Here is a 19,171-nt window from a genome sequence, read left to right as displayed (position 1 = left end):
ATGAACATTACAAGCACATTTTTGTGAATTTTTTTTTTTTAGTAAGTACAGTCAAACCTGCCATATCCGGATCAATGTGGCGACAGACCGATCCGGATATGAAAAAATCCGGATATCAAGACCACTATTTCTTTTATAGTCTCTGAAACGTTTTCTCCTTCTTAGGTTCCAGTAATCAACGCCATCAATAACTTTCGTCGATAGACACGTGTTATAGATTCTATAATGCATTATTTCGCCATCTTTTAGTTCTTCTTTTAGTGCGTTGTCCAGCAGCAGGACTGCCTTTCTCGGTAGATTTCGGTAGATCTGGACGGCGCATAACCGTCCGGATATGGGGAGGTCCGGATATGACAGGTCCGGATATGGCAGGTTGTACTGTATAGTAGAATTATTTTGTTTTTAAAATATATAGGCATATTCAGCATAATTCATATAATATTCAAAAATAAAGTTCAAATCAAAATCCAGAAAAATAACAGCAGTGGCAAATTTTTAAAGACTTAAAAAAACAATGGATTTTGAGTTGGAGATCAGAACTCATCATTGGATCATGTTAAACAAAAAATTCAAACAGATTTTATTAGTTTATGAGTTTCTCGAGGTAATGTTGTCAGGTTTTTTTATTTGATCAATTTTTGACTTTTTGGTATCACTCTGAAGTCAAAACAACGAATTTTTTTGCAAATAAGGGTGAAAATCAACATAATTATTATTGTTATACAAAAAATAAGCATAAAACAAAATATCTCAACAGCGTTACCTCATGAAATGTTTAAAGAAAATACAGTAAAACCTCCGTTAACTGAACCTTGTTAACCGAAACATCAATTAACCGAAATGGATGATAGTTTCAATAATTTGGTTAATAAAAAGTAAGTTTAAAAAAAGCAATAAAATTAAGGAAAATGAACATGTTTAGAGTGTTTTTTTAAGAACTCTATTTTCTTTTGTGTTTTCCTTTGACAACGATGTTTTGCAGCTATAGCTCTTCAATACAAATGTAATTTCATACAAGAAGAATACAAAACACAATGGTATTTTTAACCGAAATTCTTGTTATCTGAAACAGCATCCGCTCCAATTATTTCATTTATCGGAGGATTTACTGTATATACAAAATTACACGTGGATCATCAAGTAGTTTTTGAGTTAAAATGTCTACCGCCTTTGAAAAAAGCTGTTTTGAGGAAAACACGTTTAAAGTTTTATCAACTTTTATTTTCAATTTCTTTTTTGTCTGTGAAATCGTAAAGTGATGCACACCGGAATATATTTTTGAATCGCGGAGTAATTTTCAAAAAAGAATGGGAACAGCTGTTGACATGTTTCTTACTACGCTCAAACGTGCTGGCGCGAACCTGCTGCAAAGCAAATCAAATATAAGGGTAGGTATTCAACACATCACATTTGATATTAAAATTTAATTTTAATTCAACTTTTCCCGACCGGTGCGGGATACATTTGTATCCCACAAAGCGAAATTTTGGTGTAATTAATGATATTTGGTCCCCATATGCTTCATCTTTTTTTAACGTGTCTGTTTTTATATCATATTACTAATCGCAATGATATGTAAATTTTGTAATCCAAATTAACTAGTAATAAAAAATAAAAACCCTCTTGCAGGAATGTTGGATACATTTGAATCCCACACCGTATAATATGTGGTTCAAGTTTCCTATTCCATATGTGTATTATATGTTTCGTGTTACATGTGTCCGACGCTCTTATAGGGTATAAGGACAACGAGAAGAAGAAGTATTACATGTATGCCCCAGAAAAAATGAGAAGAGGATAAAAAGAATGTGTCAAAACTGTACTAAACCAGTTTGTTCAAATCATAGCTTTGCCAGAATAACAATTGTATGTATTCTTTATAAGCATGATAATATGATGTAATATTTTTTTATTATTATTTTTTAATACTTAAATAGAGTTTGATAACAATGATTTTTTATTCATTTAACGGATCACTGTTAGAAGGTCACTAAAAATCCCTTAAAATCTGCATTAGCATGTGACATACAACTTCGAACTGGGACACATTTGTATTCCGTTCGGCTAAAGTGAAAGTTTAAAACCATCGGCTGGGAAAGGTTAATATCATTTAAGATTCTTTAATAATCTTTATTTTAATATATATTTTGATTGGTAAACAGATCGGTGCAGTCACCTACATTCGCTTAACTGTTTACACTACTTGCCTGGTAGCCATGAACGTTAACACATAGGCAATACCTCCAATACCTCACTTAACTTTTTTTAGTTGGAATAAAATTTGATTGGTAAACATATGGGTGAAACTTGCTAAACACAGTTTTTTCTAATTAATACAGAGATTCAGTTATATTATTATACCTGTATCTATACAAAATACCTGAATCTATACAAAACAACAAACACTTTAAGGGCGTAGGCGCAAAATTTCGTGCCAATATGTTTTAAATGCATTCATTTTTTTTAATCCTGGGAAAACTAATAAGAATTTTTGAAAAATATATACGAGGAATGAAAGATTACATTCCGAAGGGCCGAAGGCCGAGAGTCCCTTAGAATAAACAAAAAGTTTCTTTAGAATAAATTATTTCAAATTAAAAATCACACTAAATTTTCTCTTTTTTTTTTCATCCCTGCAAAATAGTCCCTGAGAATAAAGTTCTCAGGGACCCTCGGTAATAATTCAGTTTCTTATTCTGCGTTTAAATTTTTCAAAAATACTTATTAGTTTTCACAGGATTCCGAAAAAATGAATGCATATAAAAAACATTAGCGCGAACTTTTGCGCCTACGCCCGGTTACACAATTTTTATTTTTCATCTAAAAACAAAAAAGAAACAAGTTTCATTTTTAAAATAATTTAATTTTATTTAATGATGGTACTTTAATTAAATGGATATGTTTGCTTTTATATCATTTAAATATTATCATGACTCTGTGACAAAATTTTTGCATAAAAAAGCAATCAAACAGTTTAAAAATAGAACAATAACAGATTGTGAAATGTTGCACAACTATTAATGATTTTAAGTCATTCAAAATTCATTCAAGATGCATTGTGTGCATCACAAAAGCCTTGAGATTGCACCTAGATAACCTAAGTATTGTACCTGGCACAGCTAGTTCACGCATTGAAATTATAATTGGAAACATAGCTTTCTTATCGCGGGTTATGAATGGAATGCATTGATCGGTGCAATGGAAAAACAAAAGAAACAATATAATGAAAGGCCCTGTCAGCTTCAGTTTTTTTTTTCAATGATAAGCATGTTACTCATAAATTTGTCTATTACTCATTGCAAAACTGTTGATTCTATCGCTTAGAATTTTCAATTATATATTATACAGGGTTGCGAAAAAGTCTGGCAACACGTTATTTTCTCGGAACGAGATTTTAGAACGATTTTTATAGATTTTGGTGGGTAAGGGTCTTTTAATGCGGCCGATATTATAGTGATAATTACATTGTTGTCAAATCGTCCGTTTTTCTGTAAATCTACTGAACTTTCTTATTTCAAATGGAACACCCTGTATATTTTTTAAGTTTTGGAATCCTTAAGGGATACCTACTGATTATTTTTCATATGATATTCCCTATACCTAAATGCCATAATTTGGGAGTTATTGCTACATTTATTAAAAAAAAATTTAAACAATTTATAAAAATCAATTGTTTCGGCCCGGGAAGACATTATTTTAGGTTTTTTAGATCATTGGGAACAAAAAAGGTTTTTTGTAATTTTTCTCTAAAGTTAATCGTTTCCGAGTTATAAACAATTTAAAACTGAAAAAAACGAAAAATGACGATTTTCAAGGTTCAAAAACACAAATAAAAAAAAAGAATGTGTGTGTACTTTGTACGCACGTAAGAAGTTATACTTATACAGTAGAACCCCGCCAATCCGAACCCCGCAAATCCGAACTTTCGGCAAATCCGAACCAACGGAAAGTGAAAAATTTTTTAAAAATTCAAAATAAAAATTTAAAAACATGTTTATTATATGTACAGAGAACCAGAAAATTTAACAATGTAAAATTAATAGGAATTTGGACATGTGAAATTTATTAAAAATAAATACACGTAGTAGTACATACTTACAAAAACTTAAACACAATCAATAAAGGAATGTGCATAATACACATTTCCCATGGTATACTATGAACGAAAACATTGAAAAAGATAAGAAACATGAGAAACATAGTGTAATCAATATCCAGATTACAAATCAAATGAATCATTTACATAACGGAATTCCCATGTCCCGTGACTAAACAAAACTGCTGGCGTTAGCGATTTAATATTTCAGTGATCTAAACTTTTTTTAGTGATCTAAATATTTTTCAGCTTTAGAATATTGGAGGCATAAACGTGCGGATAAAATTTCATAAAGGGATCGGTGGCAGTTCAAATCTTTTAAAAATCATCTTCGTTAGCTTCTTAGGCTAACTTTCGGATAATCCGAACTTTTCGGAATCCGAACAGGCTGTCCCCCCAATTAGTTCGGATTTGCGGGGTTCTACTGTATTATAATTTAATTTCAACGAAATAAATATACCTACTTAACAGTTACAATACAAAAAATTAACAATAATTACCAAAATTTAACCAAAACTTAACAATGCCAAATATTAAAAAAAAACGAAAAAAGTATTAATCGTCCGGGAATTGAACCCGCAACCTCGCGAATTCTCAATCTCTGGTCCAATGCTCTACCAACAAGACCATCAAGGCACATACTAGTAACGTGTCAGATATACATATTTACACATCACGGTGACAAGTGAAATATAAAAATAGATGTTTTATTATTTTACGCCCAAGGAAGACAAATCCAAAGACACAAAATTATAATAGAAAACCTTTTAAACCACATTTTTCAAATTGCGCAAGTTGTATTATTAATATTAATGTTAATAAATGAAATATAAATATTTTGACGTTTCACAATTTGACAATATCATAACAAAATTTGATCTACTATTTTTAAAACACTTACCAGTGTAAGATTCTTTAGCTTTGAATAAGCGAGATCGTAGATCGTCCCAGTTGATTGTTGTTATCCACTGTTATCTACGCCTTCGAGCTAATAAGTTTTTTATCAGTAATTTTGCGGCACTCATACTAGTCAGTTTGATGGGCTTTCACATTGACATGCATTAATCATCTCTTCTATGTTAATAAGTCCAAAAATATAATATGAAAACTATTTAAAAAGACAGTATAACCATTAACTAACTTTTTGTTTGTTGTTTCTCTCCCTACAATTTTTAAAACGCAACAACCATACACCATACATAACCAAACCACAGTCCCACAGCTGTGATACAGCTGCCATATTGGATAATTTTTGTCATGTCATTTGAACATCCAATCAGAACAAAGTTGTAATGCGACTGCGCCGGGATCAAAGGTTTTAATCCTATTAAAATTCACCCTTCTATGCGCGTAAAGAAGTATAACTTCAAAAAATAATTTTTGAAATTACAGACTATGTACCTAAATTCAAGATCCCTTCTTCTATCAGATACCTATAAGAATTTTTGGCACGTTTTATTCTAAAATATATTTTTTTAATTATTAATGAAGCGCATATGAGAGAACAGGCGATCGGCTGCATTAACAACTAAAAAATAATACAGAGTGTAACAAAAATACAGGTCATAAATTAAATCACATATTCTGGGACCAAAAAAAAATTCGATTGAACCTAACTTACCTTAGTACAAATATGCACACAAAAAAAGTTACAGCCCTTTGAAGTTACGAAATGAAAATCGATTTTTTTAAATATATCGAAAACTGTTTGAGGCTTCTTATTGAAAACGGAATTTTATTGGTTGTTTTGTTCCCTTAAACCCCCTCCCCCCAAACTTTTGTGTACGTTCCAATTAAATTATCATTGTGGCACAATTAGTTAAACACAATGTTTTTAAAACGTTTTTGGCTCTTAGTACTTTTTCTAAAAGTTGTTTTTTTTTGAGATATTTTGAATATTTTGTCAAATCCACCACATATTTGTGTACTGTTAAGTACGATTTTAGAGACTTGGTAATAATATGAAAATTTATTTATAAATTACAGTTTGAAGTATACTTTGAACCATATTAAAAAAGAAGCCACATCTCTATAAAAGGTGCCTTATCTGAAAAATACTAAGAGGCAAAAAAGTTTTCAAAACACTGTGTTTAACTAATGGTACAGCAATAATAGTTTAATTAGAACGTACACAAACATTTGGGGGGTTTAAAGGCACAAACCCCACATAAAATTTTTATGTAAACATATTAAAAAAGAAGCCGTATCTCAATTAAAACTGGTTTATCCGAAAAGTACTAACAGGCAAAAAAGTTTTAAAAACATTGTGTTTAACTAATGGTACTACAATAATAATTTAATTGGAACGTACATAAAAGTTTGTGGGGGTTTAAGGGAACAAAACCCCCATAAAATTTTTATGGGCTGCACAAATTTCACTATAATTTCTTTTTAGGATGTTATGTGGCATAAGAATGCCACATGTCCATTTTCATTAAAAAATCTCTAATAGTTTTCCATATACATATCGGAAAAAATCGATTTTCATTTCGTAACTTCAAAGGGCTGTAGCTTTTTTGTGTGCATATTTGTACTAAGGTAAGTTAGGTTCAATCGAACTATTTTTGGTCCCAGAATATGTGATCCCCTATATATATCCCCTCTTTAATTTATGACCTGTGTTTTTGTTACACCCTGTATTTTAAAATGAAACAAGATGAAATTGCTTATCGGTAACTGATAAAATAAGGCTTGAACTTGAATTTAGGCATTGCGTAGTTTCAAAAATAATATTTTTTACTTGTATTTTTGAACCTAGAAAATCGTCATTTTTCGATTTTTTGAAGTTATACTTCTTTACGGGCGTAATGACGGTGAAATTTTATATGGGAAAACCTAGCGACCGGGCGCATGCGCATTATAACTTTGTTCTGATTGGATGTTCAAATGACATGACAAAAATTATCCAATATGGCAGCTGTGGACAGCTGTGGGACTGTGGTTTGTTAAAGATTTTTCCGACAATTAATGTTCAGAAATCATTTGTGGCATTTTTAATGTGTTTGTGTGTGTTTTATTTTTTTATTATTTTAATTTTTGGCACTGTTTTAATAAAAATGTTTGAGAAGTAGTAAGTATAAATTAATTTAATATTTAAATAAAATATAAATAAAAAGTATATTAATTTCGTTTATAATCATATAATAGAAGTATAACTTCTTACGTGCGTACAAAGTACACACACATTCTTTTTTTCAGTTTTAAATTATTTACAACTCGGAAACGATTAATTTTAGAGGAAAATTACAAAATACCTTTTTTGTTCACAATGATTCAATGAACCTAAAATAATGTCTACCCGGGCCGAAAAAATTGATTTTTATAAATTGTTTAAATTTTTCTTTTAACAAATGTAGCAATAACTCCCAAATTATAGCATTTTGGTATAGGGAATACCATATGAAAAATAATCAGTATCCCTTAAGGATTCCAAAACTTAAAAAGTATACAGGGTATTCCATTTGAAATAAAAAAAGTTCAGTAGATTTCCAGAAAAACGGATGATTTGACAACAATGTAATTACCACTATAATATCGGCCGCATTAAAAGACCCTTACCCACCAAAATCTATAAAAATCGTTCTAGCGGTTTCCGAAAAATTACTGTGTTGCCAGACTTTCTCGCAACCCTGCATGCAGTGCTAGTCAAAAGTCCTTCCCCCTCGTATCTTTTGAATGGTCATACTTATAATAGTGAAATTTGGAGGGAGGGTAAACAGATGTAAGCTTCCCAAATAGTCATAACATGTGACGTAATTCATAGATGACTTCATAGGGCCCATGTGACAGATAATTTTAAATGAGAAACTCATGGCAAGTGATATCTCGTTTGAAAGGTCTGCTAATCGGCTTTGCAACAATTTATTATTCGAAAATTTATTTCTACAGGGTTAACCAAAATTATGTACTTAGCTAACTATGATGCAAAAATATAAAATAAATTCATTACTTCACAAACAGATGACTTTAAAACAAAATCTTAAAACACGTCAATTTTAATGTTTGAATGGCATCAATTGCTATATATTTGTTGAACATTACGTCATAAATGTTGGCGTAATGACGTAATCGACGATTTTTTTAAACACAAACTGAGGTCACGGGATACATCTTTTTAAAGGTTTCCTAATCTGCCTTGCAACGATGCAATTAGTGTAATATTTATTTCTAGAAGGTTAACCAAAAGTGTTGGTTTATTTTGGTAATTAACTTTAATAAATGTTTCGTATGTACTACATATACCTACAATAAAATAATAAGAAATATTGAATTTGACGACCTTCAGCAATGATGCAATGCGAAAGACGGCCAGTAAATTCTTTCCTAACGTAATTTAGTTTAGTAAATGAGTTTTTATTGTAATTCAAGTTTACTTAACAAGTCCATCATTTTGGTAAACCCTATAGAAATAAATATATAAATATAAATAAATAAATAATGTTTATTCAGAGAAAAGATACAATACATACAATGGTAATACATTAAAATCATTATAATTCCCTATAAATAAACACAAAAATACCACTTGAAGCAGAATGCTTGTGCAGTGGTCAATTTGGTTCATTATGTAACAAAAATATCCTGAGTAGGTACACACTATCTTTTCACAGGCAATACAATAATATAATATCTATTACTTAATAATAAGAGAACAAAGAAAAAGCAAAGAGCATTACATTGTTTTTTGAATACTTAAATAATTAAAGAAAATAATTATATTTCAAAATCTGGAAAAAATTTAAAAATACAGCATCCCTACGATGTATTTATCAAAAAATAACAGCAACAAATGAGAAAAAAAAAACACAATTAAGTACAACAACTATGAGTCCAATATTCAAACACTTGTTTTATTTTCTAACTTCAATTAATTCATGTATTACTGAAAGAGGCGTATCTATAATATATTTCTTTAATTTATTTTTAAATTGTTTTATGTTCTTGACATTCTGAACATTTATGGGTAAAACGTTAAAGGACCTAGGTCCTAGGTAAGTGAAACAACGCTGTCCAATTGTTTTTTCACTTTTAGGGGGTATCGCTTTATTCCTGTTTCTGGTGGAGTATTCATGCAAGGGAAACTGTAGTGTTTGTTTATTTTTATATTGATATACAGTAACCGCTTTAAAATAAAGCTGCCTAATATCAAAAATATTAGTTTCCTTGTATAATAATTCAGTGGAGTAAAGCTTGGGCTTGCGATAAATTGATTTTAAAATTTTTCTTTGGACGACATTTAGTTGTTCCAAATGATTGCCATACGCCCCGCCCCACCCAAGAATCCCATAGCATAATCTAGATTCTACTAAGGCAAAGTACATAGTTTTTAAAAGGCGCTGTTCTAAAATATTGCTTAAGTATTTAAATTTATAGAGTAAACTTCGAAGGTTTTTAGTCACATTCGCAATATGTAGGTTCCATTTTAAATGACTATCAATTGTAATTCCCAAATACTTTACAGAATGAGCAGACAGAATATGTTGATCCTTATATCCTTCATTGGATATTATTAGTGTTTCGTAGTTAGGCAGACTTGTTTTGTAAGATCCAAAAGGCAAAAAGAAAGTTTTTGTGAAGTTAACAGTTAGTTGTTTGTGTGCAAACCAATCAAAACAATTTTTTAAATCTTCTTCAGCCAATAATTTTAGATTCTCCCAATTATCTGCAGTATACAGTACAGCTGTGTCATCTGCATAACTAATAATTTTACCTTTTAATTTCATTGACAATAAATTATTAACATAAATTATAAACAACAATGGACCAAGAATCGTTCCTTGCGGAACACCGTACTTCACCACATTTCTCTCACTCATACTTTCATTTATTTTTACCCTTTGTACATTATTATCTAGATAACTTTCAAAAAATCTTAATACGTTGCCTCTGAAACCTACATCAGCCAAAGTTTCCAAGAGTTGTGTGTGTGTCGAAAGCTTTAGCCAAGTCTAAAAATACACATAATGTGGGCTTACCTCTATCAACTGAATCATAAATGCAACCCATTAGTGAAGCAATTGCATCATCTGTACCTCTGCCTTCAACAAAGCCAAATTGATTATTAGATATGATTTTATGTAGGTCTAAAAATTTTAGCATCCGAGTTTTAATCGCTTTTTCCATAATTTTTGCAAGGCTTGAGATTAGTGAAATTGGGCGGTAATTTTGGCTTAAATCCTTATTTCCTGATTTATATACAGGTTTGATAATTGCGTCTTTAAATTCTGTTGGACATTTTCCATTTTCTATAATTTTATTTAATAAATATGTTAAAGGGGATACAATTTCTCCTGAAACTTCTTTTAATATTTCTGCCTTTAATAAATCAGGTCCGGGAGCTTTATTCAACTTAAGGGATTGAATAATCGCTATAACTTCACTTTCAGCTATTGGATCAAAAAAAGCACTTTGAGCGACTGAGATTCTATTCGGACTATTGGATGGCGGTTTTTTTATATTGTTAGCCAGTTTTTCACCAATAGCTGAAAAATAATTATTGAAGGTATTAGCGATATCCAAATCAGAGTTCATAATCCGGTCACCCTCTACTAACTGTTTAACGCCTACAGAATTTACCTCAGTTTGGATCAGTTCACGAATAACCTTCCACGTATTTCTACTATCGGGTTTGTTAGTAATTACGTTTTTGAAATATTCTGCCTTAGTATTTTTTATTAAATTTGTCAAAAAATTTTTGTAATTTTTGTATTCTTGTTTAAGAATTTCATTATGTGGATTTTGGATCATTTTTTTATATAATTTATTTTTTGTGTCTATTGATTTTATTATGCCAGACGTTATCCATTTTTTCCGTTTAACTTCGTTCCGTTTTATTTTTTTTTTCATAAGTAGATTCTTTTATTTTCTTTTGAAGAGTTGTTACAATTTTAGTTGCAATATCTTGTACGTCACGTAAAAGGAAAATTTCGCTCCAATCATACTTTCTTAGTATTTCTCTTAATGTGTTATAATTAATGTAACTATTTTTAAATTTATTAATATTTTTTTTACAAATAATGTTCATGTTAATGTTTAGTTCTCCTATTGTACAGAAGTGATCGGTAGTTAAAGATGTAATAATGAAAGGAGAGCAAATATCTTCAATAGACTCTTTAGTGGATTTAACAAACATATGATCTATACAGCTACCTCCCGATTTATTTGGTCTCGTTATTTTGTTTATTAATGAATGAAAATTATATTCGGACAGTAAATTTAAATAAGTATTAGCGATTTCATCGTCTGCAAGTATGTCAATATTAATATCGCCAACAATAATGTTATATGTGATTGGTTCTGCTTTTATTATATTTAAATAACTTTCTAAGGCTACAATAAACGCACTTTCTGAGGTTGCAGGCGAACGGTATATTGCTGTAATAAGTATCATTATGTTATTGAGTTTAATTTTTAATTTTAAGAATTTAAAAATGTTAACCTCTACTATTTCCACCTCGTAGTCAAGGTTATTTTTTATGAATATTATCACACCGTCATTTTGATTGAAATTACCCTCGTTATAATGGATATTATATCCATCCAATTTAAAAATATCTATACATGCCACTTGTCTGGTCTCAGTTAATACAAAACAATCAATATCATTTTTTATTTGTTGTGTGTAAATATTAAACTCATCAAAATTTTTAATAATGGACCTAATATTTTGGTGCAAAATACGAAAAGAGTAGTTCTTATTGGAACACAAATTATATTCGTTTATGGAGTCAACTACTTTTGTATCAATAGGAGTGTAATTAATGTATTCCAGAAACGAATTCATGTTACAATAATTAATATAGCGTACCAGTATTAATGATTATTAAATTAAAAATATTCTAGAAAACAAAAAAAGATGAAAAAAAAACTATAAGTACAATATACAGTAAAAAAAAGTTAATTTTTTGAAGATGCTGCTCTAGTGGGGTAACGATTTGTTTTTCTGGTTTCATCCAATAATGTGTCGGTTACTTCAGCAGTCTTGTTAGTAGTAGTAATAGACAGTTTTTCCAGTGTTAAAGATTGACCATCAACTATAAGCCTATTTCCTCTCAACTTCACCGTTTTACCTGACGACCTGAGTTCAGATTGGTATTTTAATAATTCCTTTCTTACTGCTTGTTGAGATGGGGATAGATCTTCGGCGATGAACACCGTTGTACCTTTTAGAAGCTTGCACTTTTTTAGAACACTAATTTTTGCTGAATATGTTGCGAATTCTACCAGTACTGATTTATTTGTTGGATTTTTACCAAAGACATTGAAACCACTGATATCTGAATTTACTAAACTTATATCCAGTCTCTGATTCAACTCTTGGATGATATCCTCAAGAAGTGTTGACTTTTGTACATTTAAGCCGAAAATAACAATATTATTTTTTCTTAGTTTATTTTCAATTCGTTCAATTTGATTTTTTAGTTCTACATTTTCAGTTTCCAGTCTTTTAACTCTAATAGTTTGTTTTTCTTTCTCAACTTTCAGTTCATCAATGTCTTTTTTTAAGAAGGCTACTTCCTCCTTAAGACTAGATATGAAATATTCAGATAATCTCTTGTTCTCTTCCTTAATAAACTCTTTTAATTTCGTAAATTCACGATCTTGACTATCAGGCATATTTTTATTGTATTTTATTAATTTTACGTGTATGGAACGCTTTATACTATACTTAATTTTTGTCAATAACGCACAAAAAACCAGAGCGATATCTTTTTAAAATTTATGGTTTTAGGTTAGTTTTGTCTTGTTTATTTGTATGCAATTACTTTCTACGTCTTTAAAACAGAAAACTTAGTAATCCCAGGTGATGAATGGTAAATACATTGATAGTTGTGAAACTCACCTCCCAATTTGTTTCACTATTTCTTGCATAAAAGTGGTTTTAAAGACGGAACACTTTATAATGACTTTTACTTAATCGAACCACACACACCGATTAAATGAATGAAAGAATGGGCTATACTTTATATTAATAGCAATTTTTGTTTTTTCAGATTACAGTACAGCAGTTTAAAGTCAAGATAGCAGAAACTGTGAACATTTCTGCTGAGACTCAGCGTATAATTTACTGTGGCAGAGTTTTGCAAGACAACTCAAAATTAGCTGATTATGGTAATTATGATTATGTTTTATTATAGGCATAAAATAAGTTAATGTAAGTAAGTAAAGTAAAAAGATGAGAACTTTTCCATTCTTTGTGTATGTCCGAACCAGATAAGTAGTTTTGTTAACAAGTCATATGTGATTGTTCGTCTGATTACCATTATTTCTCTAATCTAATACATTCGCTGGTAATCCTTTCTCTTCTAGATATTCCTGCTACTCTTCTCCAAAACTTAATTTCCATTGTTCTCAGTGTTGCCAGCATTCTTTCTTTCAGTGGCCTTACCTTGCAGCTGTATAGAGTGATACTTTTCACTATAGTTTCATATATCCTCTTTTTATTTTCTTTCCTGATGGATTGGTCCCACAAAATACTGTTTCAACATTTTGATGTTTTTTCTACCTGCCGTATTTTTTTTGGCTTTGTCTAATGTTCCATATGCGAAATATTGATACCTAGATATTTGTAGTCATGGCAGTGCTTTATGGTAGTTATGTCGTCTAATATGGATGCCTCAGAAGTCAAACGGTGTAAGTCACATTCTCCCTAAAAATGACTTATGAGATATAACACATATTGCTATACAGTGCTAGTCAAAAGTCCGTACCCCCCCTCGTATCTTTTGAACGGATATACCTATAATAGTGAAATTTGGACGGAGGAAATAAACGGATGTAAGCTTCTTAACTAGACATGACAGGTGACGTAATAGTGACAGATGACGTTACAGAGCCACTGTGACCGATAATTTTAAATGGGACCTTATCGCAAGTGATACCTCGTTTGAAAGGTATTCAAAATACCTATTTAGTCATAGTAATTTTTTTTGAGTTTAAGCCAATTTTGATGAATAAATGAAATAAATATAAAATTGAAATTTCGCATTTAATTAATAAAAATTCAAAATTCCGCATATAATTACTTGTCAAATAGGTTGACGTTGACGTAAAAACTACTAGAGAATTGAAATACGTCAACCTTTTTGACAAAAAAACCATAGGCGGACATTTGAATTTTTATTAATTAAATGCGAAACTAAAATATTATATTCATTTAATTTATTCACCAAAATCAAAATCAACTAAAACCCAAGAAAATTAGTATGACTGAATAGGTATTTAGAATACCTTTCAAACGAGGTGTCACTTGCCATAAGGTCCCATTTAAAATTATCGGTCTCATTGGCTCTGTAACGTCATCTGTCACTATTACGTCATCTGTCGTGACTAGTTAAGAAGGTCACGTTCGTTTATTTCCTCCCTCCAAATTTCACTATTATAGGTATAACCGTTAAAAAGATACGAGGGGGGGTACGGACTTTTGACTAGCACTGTATACAGGGTGATTCATCTTATTCGTCTCGGTGTCTGTAGGGAAAAGCACTTGATATTTTAAAAAAATTTCTTGACAGAAATATACAGGGCCATTAATACTACAATCTAAAAATAATGTGAATTATACAGGGTGCTCCCAAAAAATATCAAAGTTATATTTTTTCTTATGGAATTCCCTATATCTGATGACATTATTGAATTGACCTTAAAAAATAAGCTATACTTTCATAAGGGTTCCCTATATCTAAATACATGGTGTTTTGATTTATTTCGATTTTTATAAAAATGTAAGGTTTTAGAAAAAAATAAATATCTACGAATTTAAGAATCAGTAACAAATTCTTTCTTGGATCTTAATAATATACTATATAGCATACTTAAACAGATGCTTATTGCAACCAAGTTTCTTACAGGGTGGTAAAAATATTAGATTGTTCTGTTAACAAATTCAAGCTGTAATAACTTACTTATTTTAAATAGAACACCCTGTATCTTACTAGTCTATCGCATAGAAAATTTATTTAGCTTTCAATTCTTATTAGGGTTTCCTATACATATCTCCCTTCATTTTTAAATATTTCCTGATTTGTAAGCTTTACAAATTGGAATCTGCAGAGAGAATGGGACTAAATATAAATGTTCAAAAGACCAAATATATGTGTAGCACTAGGTCAAGCAACCCGACACCTACAAGAATAATCATTGATGACCTAGAACTGGAAGGTGTCGACACCTTCATATACTTAGGCTCGCTGCTAACTAAAGATAACAATGTCTGTGAAGAAATTAAAAGAAGAATAGTGCTCGCCAATAAGTGTTACTATGGCTTAAGAAGACAGATGGCCTCAAAAATGCCTAGAAAAATTAAATTGACTGTCAACAAAACACTAATAATACAAGTGCTAACATATGGTTCAGAAACTTGGTCACTTACTCAGAATGACCAAGAACTGCTCAAACGTTTTGAGCGAAAAATTTTAAGACGAATATATGGTGGCATAAAAGAACAAGGTTTGTGGCGCAGGCGTTACAACTTTCAGTTGTATAGAAATTTTGGAGAACCTGACGTTGTACAATTTATTAAGGTAGCACGCCTTAGATGGATAGGTCATGTAATCAGGCGAGAGGAAGATGCCATAGTCAGAAAAGTTTTTGACCGAAGAGGGCCGATAGGACAACGAACAAGAGGAAGACCGAGACTTAGGTACCAAGACAACTTTGAAACTGATTTAAAATCTATTGGAATTAGAGCATGGAGAAGAGTTGCCAGAGACAGGGGCGAATGGAGGATTGTTCTGAAGAAGGCTTTGGCTCATAAAGAGCTGTAACACCACTGATGATGATGGTGACAAATTGGAATTAAGTACCTATGTCGTGGTTATGTACAACACATCACCAACACCGGCAATATACTTAGACAAGATACTGTCATTAATAACATTTTCATTGTTATCATGTAATCACACAGAGTGTTGTATTATTTTAGTTGATTTTTGGCCTACATGTGACATTGAATTATATGTTTATATTAAACTGCATACCTTATATTAGATGCCGTATTCTGGAAGATAATTAAATTATATTTCATTCCGTATAAGTATTTTCCATATCTTAAACCAACGGTTATTAAGTAAATTTAAGAACACCACTTTTTGTTTGAATCTTTGAATCGCAATTACAAGCAATTAAATGCAATGGCTACTATGACGAAAACGAGCCTATTGTACAAAAATATGTAAAAATCGGTATTTACAGAATAACATGGGAATTTATATTTACAGAATAACATGGGAATTTATATTTACAGAATAACATGTGTATTGAGAATGTTTACATTTACATGGAATTGAAGAGATTTTAAATACATATCTTCCATTATAAAGAATAGAATATCGAGTATGTCATTTAAAATAAGAACACTCTGTGTGATTAAATGATAACAATGTGAATTTTATTAACGAAAGTATCTTGACTAAGATATTTAAGTATATTGCCGGTGTTGGTGATGTATTGTACATAACAACGACATAGGTACTTAATTCTAATTTGTAAAGCTTACAAATTAGGAAATCTTAAAATATTTAAAAAATGAAGGGAGATAGGTATATGAAACCCTAATAAGGATTGAAAGCTAAATAAATTTTCTACGCGATAGACATTTAAAATAAGTAAGTTATTACAGCTTGAATTTGTTAATAGAACAATCTCATCTGTAAGAAATTCTGTTGCAGTAAGCATCTGTTTAAGTATGCTAAATAGTCTGTTATTAAGATCCAAGAAAGAATTTGTTACTGATTCTTAGATTCGTAGATATTTATTTTTTTCTAAAACCTTACATTTTCATAAAAATCGAAATAAATCAAAACACCCTGTATTTAGGTATACCCTTATGAAAGTATAGCTTATTTTTTAAGGTCAATTTAGTAATGTCATAAGATATAGGGCATTCCATAAGAAAAAATATAACTTTGATATACCACTCTTTTTTGGAGCACCCTGTATAATTCAAATTATTTGTAGATTGTAGTATTAAAGGCCCTGTATATTTCTGTGAAGAAATTTTTTTAAAATATCAAGTGGTTTTCCGTACAGAGACCGAGGCGAATAAGATGAACCACCCTGTATAATAATATTATTATTTCCTTGTTTGTATTTATGAATATGTTACCCATATTATGATAAATAAAGACGGTTTATTTGTTTTTAATAACTACTTATATTTCTGCAACTACTTTCAGAAACATCTTAGTATCTCATTTTAAACACTTTAGACCAGTAAGGATCTGCGAAAAAACGTCTATTTTTGGATGTGAGAGGTGGCATTCGGATTTTTGCAGATAAAGTTAGGTAACACCTTCAGTAACAATAATTGACTTATGCTCCTTCTCAAATATGCCCGAAACATTAATAAAAAAATTAAAATATTTAAAAATTTCGAAAAACATCGATTTTTTTCTGCTTTCCTTGCTTATAACTTTAAAACGATTCGTTTTGGAACAAAGTCGTACAGAAATAAAATAAAGATAATTGAATTTTGTATGATATACGACTGGTAAAAAATGTCTTAAGGTATTACCTTTTCTGCAATATGGCAATAAATACAAAATAAGGGGGCAAAATAAGTCTGTTGTTATTCAATATTTTTTAACCACTTTGGTGGCACTTAGAACCTTAGTAATTCGCTTAGGAAATTCTTTGTAACATACTTAAATCGTGTACCAAATTTCATTAAAATCGACCTAATAAATTTTGCACAATAAATTTGCAATCTAAATGTTTTTAAAAAAGTTCAAATTTTTTAAAATCTTTCTGAACAAAAAGTAGACCATTTAGAAGTTGGCTAATTTTTTTACATATAAAGAGGTGCTCTACTTATCTAATACACTTTACATAATTAAAATCGGATTATTTAAGGGGCCCCAGCAATGTTTTAAATGTATAAACAATTTTTTTGGCTTATAAATAAATAGCTTTGTTTAATAATAAAAAAAATTAATTTTTAGCAATGCAAATAATTAAACCGGTATCATTTGACTTAAGTTTCAAATGCTGTCAGCAGAATTGCTATTTTATTTTTTAATCAAACGTTATTCGCGTTCAAAAATTGCAATTTCTCGATTTTTTGAAAGTTCCACCGCGTTTATCTCGAAAACTATGCATCCTACGAAAAAACTTGTAAGAACATGTTTTGTTTAGAATTACCCAAGAAATACAAAAAAATGTTTTATTTTGCGAAAAATCGATTTTATGTAATTCCTCAAGTTCTTTGTTTATAACAATCTTATCGACATCCGGATCAACTGTTACCCAAAAAATTCGTGTTCTACGAGTCAAAATACATAAAAAAACTTGGGTAAGTCCATCTAAATAAAGGAGCCCGTAGCACCCCCTCCTGCCCACAGCAATTTGTTTATAAGCCAAAAAATTGTTTATAAATTTAGAACATTGCTGAGGCTGCTTAAATAATCCGATTTCAATTCTGTAAAGTGCATTAGATAGGTGGAGTACTTCTTTATATGTAAAAAAATTGACAAATCTTTGTATGTTCTAGTTTTTGTTGTGCAAGATTTTAAAAAAATTTAATTTTTTAAAAAAAGTTTAGATTGCAAAATTAATATGCAAAATCTAGTAAGTCAATTTTAATGAAATTTGTTGTACGGTTTTAGCTCACAAAAATTTTCTAAGCGAATTAGGAAGGTTCCAAGTGTAACCTAAGTGATGGAAAATCATTGAATAAGGACAGGCTTGTTTTGCCCCCTTATTTTATATTTACTGCTATTTTGAAGCAAGGGTGATAAATTAAGACATTTTTAACCAATCGCATCTGATAGAAAATTTAATTATCTTTGTTTTATTCCTGTAGGACTTTGTTCTAAATTTTTTTTTTTTTTTTTATTTATTTATTTATTGCTTATTTACAATCTACTTCAATACAGTAATAAGTAAATATAATGTATGTTGTTGGCTTGTGGCAGGTGTCGTCCATTGACGACTCTCTGGAATTTACCTAGCAGCTAGGTCTTCTGGCCAAAGTCTTTTCAGACGTCTGTCAACCAGTGGGGGGTTGAATAATTCATCTATGAGATGGTTTGGATGGTCTGCGCTGCGATTCATGTACCTTCTGGAGTGGTCAGCAAT

General features: G+C 30.4%; 1 protein-coding gene across 13 annotated transcripts in view; it reads left to right on the top strand.

The window, feature by feature from the left end:
* LOC114344023 (large proline-rich protein BAG6) overlaps nucleotides 1–19,171 on the top strand; it is a 116,384-nt gene that overhangs the window by 5,398 nt on the left and 91,815 nt on the right. For all 13 annotated transcript variants that reach the window (XM_050655292.1, XM_050655288.1, XM_050655281.1 and 10 more), the window contains one exon: nucleotides 13,090–13,207. In XM_050655292.1, the coding sequence (XP_050511249.1) occupies nucleotides 13,090–13,207 (118 nt within the window). The remainder of the gene's footprint in view (nucleotides 1–13,089; nucleotides 13,208–19,171) is intronic.

The sequence above is a fragment of the Diabrotica virgifera genome, chromosome 7, assembly GCF_917563875.1.
Source record: "Diabrotica virgifera virgifera chromosome 7, PGI_DIABVI_V3a".
NCBI classification, from domain to species: Eukaryota; Metazoa; Arthropoda; class Insecta; order Coleoptera; family Chrysomelidae; genus Diabrotica; species Diabrotica virgifera.
The sequence above is the reverse complement of the archived record's forward strand: the minus strand, read 5'-3'. Positions and strand labels throughout refer to the sequence as shown.